The sequence below is a fragment of the Neolamprologus brichardi genome, unplaced genomic scaffold (genome assembly GCF_056152115.1).
Source record: "Neolamprologus brichardi isolate AB-2024 unplaced genomic scaffold, ASM5615211v1 NODE_ptg000031l+_length_7269946_cov_1, whole genome shotgun sequence".
NCBI lineage: Eukaryota > Metazoa > Chordata > Actinopteri > Cichliformes > Cichlidae > Neolamprologus > Neolamprologus brichardi.
Window position 1 is genome coordinate 5,135,083 of NW_028270136.1, and position 13,269 is coordinate 5,148,351.

The 13,269-nt window shown below is 45.6% G+C and overlaps 1 protein-coding gene across 2 annotated transcripts in view; it reads right to left on the reverse strand.

The window, feature by feature from the left end:
- Positions 1–13,269, reverse strand: part of smg1 (SMG1 nonsense mediated mRNA decay associated PI3K related kinase) — a 61,400-nt gene that overhangs the window by 32,376 nt on the left and 15,755 nt on the right. For both annotated transcript variants that reach the window (XM_087837353.1, XM_087837352.1), the window contains exons 14-29: positions 12,730–12,860; positions 11,280–11,441; positions 11,006–11,124; positions 10,833–10,920; positions 10,616–10,717; positions 9,652–9,792; positions 8,184–8,410; positions 7,881–8,080; positions 7,330–7,491; positions 5,561–5,715; positions 5,335–5,468; positions 4,826–5,137; positions 4,416–4,557; positions 3,061–3,211; positions 2,748–2,868; positions 2,157–2,405 (exon numbers count right to left, since the gene is read on the reverse strand). In XM_087837353.1, coding sequence (XP_087693479.1) covers positions 2,157–2,405; positions 2,748–2,868; positions 3,061–3,211; positions 4,416–4,557; positions 4,826–5,137; positions 5,335–5,468; positions 5,561–5,715; positions 7,330–7,491; positions 7,881–8,080; positions 8,184–8,410; positions 9,652–9,792; positions 10,616–10,717; positions 10,833–10,920; positions 11,006–11,124; positions 11,280–11,441; positions 12,730–12,860 — 2,596 coding nt within the window. The remainder of the gene's footprint in view (positions 1–2,156; positions 2,406–2,747; positions 2,869–3,060; positions 3,212–4,415; positions 4,558–4,825; positions 5,138–5,334; positions 5,469–5,560; positions 5,716–7,329; positions 7,492–7,880; positions 8,081–8,183; positions 8,411–9,651; positions 9,793–10,615; positions 10,718–10,832; positions 10,921–11,005; positions 11,125–11,279; positions 11,442–12,729; positions 12,861–13,269) is intronic.

Genomic DNA, 13,269 nt, shown 5'->3' on the forward strand with positions numbered 1-13,269 from the left:
CTTCGTCTTCATAGCCCCGTCCCTCGCCTGGAAGGAAGGCTTCCTTACTGATAAGTGCTACAAAGCAGCTGCTCTATGCTAATGGCTGACCAAGCTGAGCTAGAAGAGGACATGACAGCTAAACCAGACGCCAGTGTGAAGAAATCTGCATCTTCACTGACCACGTCCTCTGCCTCCACAAATTAGTGGCTACTGGCAGAGCCACAGGCCTGGTGACTCTCCAGGAGCAGCACGCTGGCTCAGGCTCACCAACCTCACAACTAAGGTGAAAGAGGAACTCCTTCACAGCCCTGGTCACGGAGTTCCTCGTTGACAAGATCAATGTCTCTGGTGCAGTCGTCAGAAGAACAGATAAAGAGATGGAGATGAGATGTGAGGAGAAAAGAGAGATGCTGAGGCTTTGAAACTGTGGCACCGTTTCAGGATCCCTAAAGTAGATCAGGTGCAGGCGCTCAAGACTCCACGGCTGGGAAGCAGTCTTTGGGTGGATGTTACCATAGCGACCAGAGGGAAACGATGCAAAGTTTTCCGTGTTGTTTTCCAAGCACTTCTTCATGCACGCTGTATTAAACTGTCCCGTCACGTGCGTCCAGGCAGTTTGCCCACAGCGCTGTCACGTTTTGTAAAACACTGCAATGCTGTCGGCGATCACACAGCCCGCAGAGCGTCGCGTTTCCATGGCTGTGACCATGCAGACACCTCGCTCACTTGTCACGGAGGTAACGGGCACCGGGACAGCATGTCTTACACACTTGACCACAAGAGGGCGCCAACACGCTATCTGTGGCAAAGTGGTCAGAGGAAATACAAATGCCTGTTTGGTCAAGCGTGCAGGAGAGAAGCTCTCCAAGAGCATCAGTCGTGCATTCAGTTCTCCCACAACATTCGAAGATCAATATGTGGCTTAATCCCCGCGTAGAACTGGCGCCTTTTAGCCGCCATCTTTCAGAGGAACAGCAGCAGCTGGATACCTTGTGTCCAGTCTGTGCATTTATATGGACCTGGAGTTTTAGGTTGTCTGACTAACTCTCTATAGATGAAGTGAGGATATCTTACACATCAGTGAATGATCACTGAATAACTCTTGAAAAATGAAATTTGTCATAAACTGCTGCAGAAACAGTTTTTAATAAAAGTGATGTGAGAGCAGACACAGAGTCGGCTGCCATCCTGATATCACAGCTCAGTGAACTGTCTCTGATGTCCACATTTCTACCTCAGAGTGAACACACGACCGAACGAAATCAGCTGTTCAGTCAGTGTAAGAGCCAATTAAAGGTTAATTTTGTTGGTAAAATGATTAGAGGACAAATATACATGTTTGATGTTAAGAATATAATTTCTAGTTAATTTCAAAATGCTGTTTTGTTAAAGGTATAGAATATAAAAGTGCGACATTCTAATTCACTTTTTAGTATTTTGGGCTTCCGGCACACTGTAATTACGTAGTTGGGGAGTCGGATAAGCTGGAAGCAACACAGTTTTTTGACCGAGTCTTTCCATGTAAATTAAAAGTTTCAATAAACATCTTTTTTGCAAGAAAAGTACCTGGACTTGCTCGCGTTTCAAATGCATGTTGCCGGACTGACTCCTAAAGCTGGTACAGAAGAGTGAAATAGAGACGGAGCGCCGCCACTACAGGAACCAAAACCTCCGTTTATTTTTAAGCACAAAGTTAGACCAAGGTGCTTCTTGGAGCCAGATCTCCCAGCTGTTTCTAAATAATCACCTCACTGATTCCAGTAAGGATTTTTCATCATATTACATTGATTTTAATTGTTTTGTTGGGTCTTCCTGGGTTTGGAGTGTGTGTGTGTGTGTGTGTGTGTGTGTGTGTGTGTGTGTGTGTAGACAGGTATTAACATCTTCATGGGGACCAAACATTGGTCATTTACTATACTTGAGGGGACAAACAGCCCTTGTGGGGCTCAAAATGTGGTTTTAGTGTCAGGGTCACAGATAGGTTATGGTTAGGTTTAGGGTCAGGGTCAGGCATTAATTTTTAATGGTTAAGGTTAGAGTAAGCGGCTAGGTAAAGCATTATGTCAATGAGATGTCCCCACAAGGATATAAATATACACGTGTGTGTGTGCGTTCACAGAGCTTTTCTCCCATCCGATGGAGAGTAAGGTAGAATAAAGTAGATGTTTCCTCACCTGCAGCTCTCAGGACTTTGGCTTTTTCTATCTCCACCTCTGGTCCCCATTTCTCCCCCAGGGTGCCTTCAAGATTAAGACGCCTGAAGGCCTTGCACAGGTGCTCTTCCTGCTCTTCTTCTTGTGTTTGTGTGTCACTGAACTGTCTGAGCAGGCGGGAGGCCAGTGTAATGTTGCCTTTTTTACGGGCAAATTTGACAGCAGTCAGACAAAGCTCCATCAGGTGGCTATCAGTGGAGGAGGAGTAACCTAGGCAAGAATGAGGAGAAATGTTAGAGCTTTACATGGACAAATACATCCAGCATGTTTCCACGGCCCTTTGTCTATGCAGCACAGTGATCACGTTCAGCACAGCAAGAAGTACGTCTGCAGCACAAAGCTGCATTTGGGACTTTGTAAAGTAACGTCAGGTCCAACCGACTTCTTCTCTAATCCAGGCTCAGGCAAGTGGCTTCATTTCTGTCTTGGAAGAACTGCTCTGACAATTTATGAAGCACGCATAAATTAAATTGTTTTTTTCTTTTTCGATGCTGCTGAAATAAAAGTGAGGTGTGATTAATTCTGTCAGAAACAACAGGACTCGATGGTTACCCTTAAGTTTGTGGAGGAGTTGTCTCTGAAATGTGCTGTATCTGAGGGCATGAAGGAACAGCTGGGCATCCTGCTGCTTACACGAGTTCAGAGCCTCACTGCACAGAGGAATCACACAGTCCTGTGAAGAGCAAAGGTGAAGATGAGCCACGTTTCTTTAAACTGGACAAGTTGGTGCTCATTGCAGCTGCTTCGTCTGAAGTTAACGCTACTTATGAAAGGCAACCAGAACCTAGAAGGTGTGTGTGTGTGTGTGTGTGTGTGTAACTGTAAAGTCGTTTTAGATGCTAATGAATTGAATTCATTCATGAACCTCTTGTCCAGTCAGAGCATTCTCCAGGGTGGCAGTGGAGTGGAGCTGCAGGGTGGGAAACGTGGGCAGGGTCTCAGAGAGGGTGAGGGTCGACAGGCGGAGGGGACCCAAGCAGATCCGTCCGGTCTGCTTCAAGCAGCGCACCAACGTACTGCAACATCACATCACACGATTTGTTACCAGTCTGAAAACGGCACTGTGCTAAAAATAACACATTTTAAACATTAACATTTGGAAAGAAAACAGACGACAGACCGTTTTCTGCTGTCTCACTTTACAGAATCAGCCACCCCACATCCACGTGGGGGCAGGAAGTGGACTGAACATACCAAGGATAGATGAGATTTACACTCTTAAACCTTTCAGCCTAACGAGTTCTTTCACACGAGCACAGAGGACAGTCTGTTGCTGTCAGTCTCTCCCTCCTACCTTGGACGTGCTGCTAAACATGCTCTCGTTTATCTCGAGGTTTAAAACGTCTCAGTTTTCGCTGTCATGCAAAAGAATTAACAGAAGTTTGCATCAGAGCAATGAAAAAGTAGCAGCACTGATCTCTGAAGGAAACCACATCAGTTTATTCCAGCAACACCTGCCGTACCTACACACACATCAGTGTTTGCCGAGCCTGATTGTTACTATATGACCTTATTCTGTCAGTGTGGAGTGTAAACCTGCTGCTGACGAAAGAACCGAATTAATAACAACAATCATACACAACACACACAAAAATGTATATTAAGCAACAAAACCAATGTTCAGTAAACCGTATGCGCTCAATGCTGGGAACAAGCGTGTTGGCCTGGATGAAAGTGAGCACTACAGCGCAGAGTCGTTACACCTTGGAGGCGGGGCTGGACAGGCAGCATGAGTTTGGCTGGAGTTTGGTTGCCACTACAATTAACAAAAAGAAAATGTTCTGGCTACAATCTGGGATTCGATCACTGCACTTCTTGTATATAGAAAACAACGTATGCCTGCACAGTGATAACATCCCAGAAACAGTGTAACACTTGTGTCCCTTTATAATAATATTTAGGTTTGTATTTATATCTCAATAATCATCTCTTTATATCTCTGTTTCTATGCTTTGTCTTATGTGGCTGCTCGGTTGTCTGTTGTGTGTTTGCTGCTGTGACTTCATTTCACTGTGGGATTAACAGCTTATTTAGTTCTTCAGGTGCAGCCATCAGAAAATGGTCAGGAAAGGCTTGAAACGCCCGACTTCATCACAAAAATACTTTGAGCAAACTGAACAATGGAAAGCTAAAATGTGGCAGTTTTCCTATTAAGAAGGGTTTCATTACCCTAATGGGGTAAAGCATCTGACAATGATTGACCCATAAAAATAAACTCACTCTGAGTTCGGTGCTGCTCTCTGATCCTGCTGCTCGCTGACTTTGGTCATTGCACTTACGGCGCTGCGAAGGAGCTGCACCTCGATAGCTCTCTGCAGCTCGGTCGGATCTGGACTCATTGAGGGCAGGAGCCTTTTCAGATCTACATGTGAGCACAAAGAGAGAGTTAGAAATACCAGCAGCCACCAGCAGATGGATCCCATGGTAGAAATCTGACTTTCAGAAAAGCTGAGCTTGAGGTCAAGGTCACAGATTCAAAATGTCCCGAGCCTTTTAGCAGATACCTGTGGTATTACTTTAAAATCCTACATTACACTCTGGGAAAAATACATTGTACCAGTTTTACTGCAAACGCACAACTCAGCCACGATCCAGACGTCTGTTAAGACTCGTGGTGTAAGGACACTTACCAAGTTTGTCCTTACTGCCAGACAGAGCGGTGTAATCCTCTCCAGGCAGCAGCTCCAGTTGAAGCCCACATTCTGCTAGATCGCCCTCCTCAAAGTGACTCAAAGCATGGATGTAATTGAAATCTGTCTTCAGGTTGATGCTGACTGGATTGGTGGAGTTCTGTTTGAGGGTGCTGACAGTGGCCTGCCACTCCTTAACAGAAGCCCAGTCACAAAGTGCCACATAACACTGACAGGCTTTGTTGGCCAGGAAGTTCAGCACCTCTGGAGAGCACTCGTTCGACTTCAGTAACACCGTCTTCCTGCTGTCACCTGTTGAAAATGACACCAAGCATCGTAGCATCAGTGAAACTTAAAGGAAAGATGAAAAAACAAAGAAAGCATCAGAAAACACACATTAAGAGTCAGGTGATCCACAGCCGACCTGCAGCGTGCCTCACAGCTGTGCTACAGGAACAGAAAGCTGAACAAATGAACATGCTGCGATCTAAGGGGACATGGATAGTTACCATTGCTACAGTGTTTTGGACTGCTTGTGTTGCTGGACAGTTTGAGCATGAAGGAGTCGGAGCCTTTGATGCTGCAGTCCATCCCTGTGACTGCAGACAGCTGGTCTTGATACTCCTGGGCTGCTTTCTCAAACCTGCACATACAAACATATGCACAGTCGATTACAGCAATGAAACTACATGAGTGTGAACCATGAGGATAATTGGTTAGCGTGCCCGTCCTTACCGTCCCTCGGCCTGCAGCGCCACCGATGACAACCAGCCCATACTCTTGCCTGAAGTTGAGGCACTCCAACTTGCCAAGCCCTGGATGGCCTCGGGACAATGCAACTCCAGCAGAGCCTCCACAAGCAACACCACGGGCACCTCCAGCTCTGGACCCTTTAAAGTCCACAGAACCACAGGTCACCCAGACAGACGACTCTATTTATTACCACAGTATTTGTAGGATGGTCAAATGATACGCCGCCTAATCTAACACTCAGAATTTACACAAACAGATTTACTGCAGCACTTATTCACAGCACCCACATTTTGTCATGTTACAGCCTCTCAGCACACTCATTTTTGGGCAGTTTCTCCTGTTGTTCTATGCAGAACCTCGGTGCACAGCCATTGTCACATCTGTTCAGTTCAGATCAAGTTTGGACTATGGCTGGGACACTTTTGTTATCTTGGTTTGTGTGCCTGGGATGTCCTGTTGGACGATGGGATGGTATTGACCAGGTAATAAGCGATACCTGGTTTCCTCCAGACATGACCAAAGGGTCAGGTCAAAGAGTTCCTTTTGGTTAACTCTAGCTGAGCTGCCAGTTTAACCCTTTAAGACCGACCATAGAACCAAGTCCGCCAGAGCTTATATTATATGTTTACATGCTGTGGAGCCATTTTTGGGAGCATTTCAAGTTGCTATACATCAATACAACCATTATAGCCTAAATTTTAATAATATGTCTGCATTAAGTGCATAGTAATTACATAAATTGCAATAAAGTGCAATAAACTACAAAAAAATTGAAAATCGTTTTTGTTTTTTTAACATATATTTCTAGTTAGAGAAATTTAAGAGGCTTATCCCTCAAAACTGTAAATACAAAAAAGTTGCACAAAATAGTTTCCCACCACAGGAAATTTATTTTGAGTGTCTTCATGGTTTTATTTTTGAAATACACCAATTTTTATACACTGCAGGAAAAACGAAAATAAATATTATGATGCAAATTTGCAAAAAAGCAGCATATGCATCAAAATAAACTATTTCCAGCAGTGCAATATGAGTCCTAAGCATCCCAGAAACCACACAGAAAGTCATAAAGTCAAACATAACTTTTAAAAACACCAGTATAGGCTCATGAGGCCCTGATGGTAAAAAACTACATTTCCGTGAAATGACGTCACTTCCAGTTTCGGGCAGGTCATGGCGGACATGCGATAGTTCGCGCTGATGGATGTAGGAAGTGTTATGAACAGCTGATCGGATCAGCAAAGCGTGTTTCTGGAATATTATGTTTTTGTTGCTGCAAGTGCTTTTTATGCAGTTTTTGCAAAGCTATATGTGGAAGGAAACTGTGACCGAGGACAAGCTGATGGCATAAGATGTAAGTACAACTCCTCCGGTTTCATATGCAAAAATAATTATTGCGCTAGCTCACGTGGTTGCAGAGCTACCGGGATTTAAAAGTAGTTACGCAAAACGGAGCGTGCTGCTCTGACCGGCTTTAAAGGGTTAAAGGTAGAACGCTACGTTAGATTTCTCAGATGTTAAATATGTCATCAGCAAACAGGAAGATGGTCAGTGAACTGAGGAGAAGGGTTGTGCAGCGTGGTGACCTTAGCTAGTTAAATCCAGTGGCTAGCATCCTAAGCCTCTGACTGCAGCTGTGTACTACATTCAGTGCTGATTACTGTAATATGACAAACAAGTGAAGTAATATGAATATTTTCTCTACTACATCTAATACATAAATACACAGAGGATACTCTACTAACACAGACCTGAGTGCCACTGTTTTTAATCTCTGCGAGCAGATCGAACCCGTGGCGAATAGTTACTGCTGGCTGTCCAGACAGAAGACCAACTCTCATCAGTGCCAAGCGGATCCTCGTCAGCCAGTCCTGGCACGTCTGACGGTTCGTGTAGAAGAAAGTCCGAATTCCCTGAGAAGCGGCGAAAAAGGCACGCGTGATCATTTATACGAGCGACTGATTATTAATCAATCAATTGTCAATCGATCCAGGACACTAAGTCCCAGATAGAAAATAGTTGTTTCACTTTTATTATGTGACATCATAGAGGAGGCTATGTGTAAGGGTTAGCAGCTTCAATCACTCCCTGGAGACAAAAGATTAAAAACGTCCTTCATACATTTTGTTTGCACTTATAAATTACTGACAAACTGTGACTCAGTATCTTTTTCCTTTATCACAAAATTCAAGGACACTTGTAGTAAAGATAAAACTCTGAGGCTCTATCATCTCCTTCAGTGTCAAAATGTTAAACTATTTAATTTTCGAGCCCCAGTGCAGCGGAGTTTGTCTTTGCGCACCTTTGGTGGAGCCGTCAGAGCATTAGCACAGCCCTCGTAGGCATTGTACATGAGCTTCTCCAGGTTCTCCAGGTACTGAAGCAGCAAAGTGAGGCGGAGCTGATTTAAGTGGTGACCATCGCTGTCACTTCCACTGCCCGCCCAAGCTCCAACATCCTGCTCAGGGTTCAGACTCTGTGCAGCCAAGCTCCGGATCATACCTGCAACAAAGCAGACCAGTTTTATTTCTTTACCAGCAGCATCTGTACGTATCTGAGAAACCTCTTCTGGAGGTTACATGAACACATGAACTCTTCACTTTACCTTCAATGGTCTGGAAGGTGTCCTGAGCTCGACCCAAAGGTGTTCGGAGTTTGGATAACACAGTGAACTGTGCAGCCTCCCACACTGCCCACTGCCATAGCAACACCTCTGTTTTCAGCAGTGCCCGTGTCACCACGTCTGGCTTGCTACCATCAGTACTTCCACGGCCATCCTGTTTCTCAAGGCGTTGGCAGCTGTAGTACAGACGCTCCAGCCACGAGTCCTTGCTGTAGATACAGGATATGACCACCTTTATTCATCACAAGTACTATCATCCATAAAACCAAGCGTGCATCACAGATTTCCCTTACATTACACAGACCTGACACGAATCTCTCACTATAGTTGACTTTAAATCGTCATGATACACACATCTGTGTAAACTAGAGCTGCCACGATTAGTCGACTAGTCACGATTACGTCGACTATCAAAATCATCGACGACTGATTTAATAGTCGACGCGTCGTTTGAAGCTTTGTAAGATCACAAAAGACGCAGGAATAAGTAGTAGGATTTAAGAGTGTAATAACGGACTGAAACAGAAGATGGCAGCACTGCATGTACAAGGATGCCAGCTGCCGTTAAACCCCGAAGAAGAAGAAGCTGTGTCCCAGAATTCATAGCGCAGCCCAGCTCAGTTTCCAACAATGGCGGCAGCTAGTTAGTTTTAATATTACTCTTATTATTCTTTCTGGGTCACAAAATAAACGCTTAACATATTTTCAGGCGAGAATGTAGCTGTGTAAACCTCAAATATCTGCTCAGTTTATCAAGACACCACATATTTTCAAAAGCGCTCCGATGTTTTCGGAGACGTCTGTTAGCCACTAGCTCGATAGCTAGCCGGGGGCTAGGCTCACTAGAGCCGTGAGAACACCGGACTCCCGGCAAATCGTTTTCAAACCCACCGCCGTCTCTCGCTACTCAGGTTAAACATGATATATAAGTCACTTAGATAACTTAAAATGTTATTGTTTGGCTTTTTTTAGTATTTTATTTGTTCCTGAGTAAATCGGTTTGGCTGAGATTAAAGTTATAGTTTTTACACAGCTGAATAAACGTCAAGCAGACAGCTGATTATCAGAAGTGTGAGATGCTCGAGAATTTACTCCGGTGTCCTGTTATATTTTAGATAGCAAGGAGTTTATTAAACTTCACCGAAACAATCTGCAGATTTCATTAAAATTTAATAAACTATCATCTTGTCTTTATTTTTAGTTAGCACAGACCTTAAACACTTACAGCTGTAAGCTAATGATAGTTATATAAGAGCAGATGCTGCTGGTGCAATAAGCTGTACGTTTTACGTCCAATGGATGATGATCTGATTAGTCGACTATCAAAATAATCGTTTGTGGCAGCCCTAGTGTAAACCCACAGCACGACTACCAAAAATCCAAAATGACCACGAGACTGTAAAACAAAAGACATTCTCAGAGTTCTGTGCAGCTGTCACTGTGCCATTACCCTCCACGGTGCAGGACGCCATATAGGATGAAGCTAATAAGGTCGCTGAAGTCCTGGGGGTGGAAAGTGCTGCTGGGAGCATGGCTCATGTGGTGGCGAATGGCCAGAGAGATCTTCCTCATTTCAGGATGGCTGTGGTTACTGTGAACAAGCAATATACACGCATATGCTGAGAACATGCATCCGATCTCCACAACTGCGGTTCAAATCTAACACCAACTGTCCCCTAACTATGAGTGCTGATGAAAAGCATGACGTTTGTGAGTGTGCAGCTCTGACAGTCATAGATGTACAGATTGGTTAAACTGAGCTCCCTTTCATACGTTTAATCAAAACTATTTAATTTATTTGACAAATGGCAGTCAGGCAGGATGCAACAACCTGCACTCACATCAGCTGTGAGACAGCTTTAGCCGAGCAGCTGGTTAATGAATCGGGACCTGCCGGGTTGTAGTTAGACTCAACTCAAGGCTAAGTAATAACTCTGTATAAGTAGTAGTCTGTAGTTATTAACCAGGACCACTTATTGTTCAGACAGGTACAACCTTAGCTAATCATTAGCCACACCCACACTCTACTAGATACAGGAAAATGAGCCAAAGTAACAGCAGGTTTATTGACTGCCTTTCATTAAAGTGGAGCTCAGAGAGTTTAGGCTCTGTGTAGCCAGGAGCCAACAGCTGCTACAGCACCAAATGCTTCAAGTCTGAACGTGGTGTTTTGTAGTGGATATATTCTGCTGTGTGGCGAATACCACAGCTTTCATCCCAAAGGCAAATTATCCAAAACATTTCATCCTGCTGAGTATGAACCGACGTCAAGACTGTGGAGCTTGTTAGTCTATCAGATGCTGGGTGATGCCTCTATATTACACCAGAGCAATGGGAAAGACATCCCCTGCTAAAAACAACACGTTAACGATGTATATATCAAATCACGTTTGCAGCTGTGCAGCAAGTCTTACCTCAGAGCCACATCAAGAGGGATTGTCCTGAGAAGTTTACCATAAGCTTGCCTCACCCTCATGGCTGAGTGGACCAACTGCACTCTGCACACATCTGTACACCTAAGACACCCCCAACCCACAACACACAGACACACACAGAGGCTTTAATACAGGAGAACACACATTAGGCATCATGTGTTTCCATATACGTGCAGGTCAGAAACAAGCCGTTCACCTCTGCAGCAGCTCAGTAGACAGTGATGAAGAAAGGACCTGTAGAGTGTGGCAGGTCTGGAGGCAGATACTCTGATCTTCATTCAGAGCTGTCCACAGAAAACGAGGACAGCATTAAACATCCTGCTCAGTGGTGAAACCTGAGTAAAGCACAATTCTGGAGTTTATTCTCACCGTTAGCCAGAATCCCTCTGCAGAACTTGTTGAAGGAGGGCAGGGAGAAGAGGGGGCTGTAGGTGTCCGACTTCTTCATCAGCAGAGAGATCTCCTGAGCCCAGGTGAGAAGCAGTTTCCTAACATACCAACATAAGACTGTTAAATAGCTGTATCCGATATGTTTCATATGCTGAATCTGGTTTACAGTCATCGTTAGACAGCTAATGAGTTATTTAGCTAAACAGTGAACATGAACACTGAGCTGTGTTTGGTTAAAATGGGGGGAGAGAACCTGGCCTCGGGGTAAAGATGCTCCCGGGACAGCAGACCTCCGAGAAGACTCAGCAGTGTGCTGAAATGCTTCTTAGTTGCCGTGGTTACAGTGCTGATGACAGCACCATCAAACAGAGAGGGAGAAGACGACGACAAGCTGGATGAGATGAAGTGATCGTGCCTGCAAACAGAGACAGAGGAGGTCATCTGATTAGAGAAGCAGCCATAAAACAGAAGTATCGAGAGACACGAACCGTCCTTTCAGTTTGGACTGGGAGCCAAAGCTTCACACAGATAATCTTCAGTGACAGAGACAAACTTCTTCATTCAGCTAGTTTTACAACACCACCCATATAATATGAATCAGCTTTGGGTTTCCACTGTTACTGTTAGAATGACCCATGACGACCACGTGGACATCTGCTGCGTGTCCTCCGATGTGGTAACATTTCAACGCTTTAACTTGAAGGGTGGGCGTATGACGACACAGGCCCACCACAGCTGAAGCCTAAACTGCCACAGTAGACGTCCACACCAAACCTGGGTCACAGCCAAGAAACCAGTCGGTCTGAACAGGTAGGACGCTGCACCTGAGGGACATTCATCCATTTTATTCCGCTTATGCGGGGGCAGCAGCCCAGACCTCCCTCTCCCCAGCGCCTCCTCCAGCTCATCTGGGGGAACACCAAGGCGATCGTGGCTCAAGAGTTGGGAGTTCGTCTTGTAATCGGAAGGTTGCCAGTTCGAGCCCCGGCTTGGACAGTCTCGGTCGTTGTGTCCTTGGGCAAGACACTTCACCCGTTGCCTACTGGTGGTGGTCAGAGGGCCCGGTGGCGCCAGTGTTCGGCAGCCTCGCCTCTGTCAGTGCGCCCCAGGGTGGCTGTGGCTACAATGTAGCTGCCATCACCAGTGTGTGAATGTGTGAATGACTGGATATGTAAAGCGCTTTGGGGTCCTCAGGGACTAGTAAAGCGCTATACAAATACAGGCCAAATACAGGCCAAGGCGCGTGACAATGTCTTGCGTGACAATTCTGACCGCGTTGAGGAGGGAAACAAAGCGCTGTCATCGTGGCTGGTCAGCGGAGCAGCGGCAGCACACTGGGCCGACGCAGGCTCTCCTGCTCATCATCCGAAAAACCATGAATGTCCAAGCCGATGCCCAACACAGCATCATCTTCCTGACCGTTAGCGTTCCTGCCTGGTTCCAGCTCATCTTCAGCATCAACATATTCCATGTGGTCAGCCCAGCTAAATGCAGGGGTGGCGTCCTGTTACAGCACCGAGCCTGAGAAAAGGATGTTCTTTCACAAGTGTGCATAAAGGCACGCCGCATGTCTGCTTGATTTACACACCTGCTGCAAGGGGACTGAAAACACCTGAACAAAAAGATTCAGAGGGTGGCCCGTCCCTTTTGTAGTGCATGTCTGCATAACTGAGAATGCTGCAGTGGACATGTGGGTGTATTACCTGGTGCAGTGGGAGTACAGGGAGTAGAGTACGGTGTACTGGATAGCAGGGTAGTAGACAGCCAACTCAGAGTGGACCAGCATCAAATTGTGACTTAGAAGAGCAAAGACGGTCGGCGACAAGGCCCACATCTGGATAAAACACACACAGAAAACCACCAATGAACCACAAGAAGATGCAGACACAGACCGTGGACTGAATCTTGTGGCGGTGCAAACAACATCGAAGTGCTGGGTCATACATTTGAAGAGGTGCAATCTTAAAAACATGTGAAACAATTGCACGAGCGCTGCTGATTGGCTGAGGAAGAATAAAGTAGTCGTGGTAAACCACGCCCCTCTGGGGTTGTTGGTGCCTGGATCCTGAAGTACAGTGTGTGTGTGGGGGGTGTGATTGTGTGTGCATTCCTGTGTGTCTCCATGTTGTGTGAATGTGAGAGTATTTGTATGTATGTGTGCCTGAGGGTGGGAATGCATGCTTCAGGTCAGGAGCTACACTCCACCTGTCTTACAACATCTCAGGCTCCTCGTGCCTGCTGTG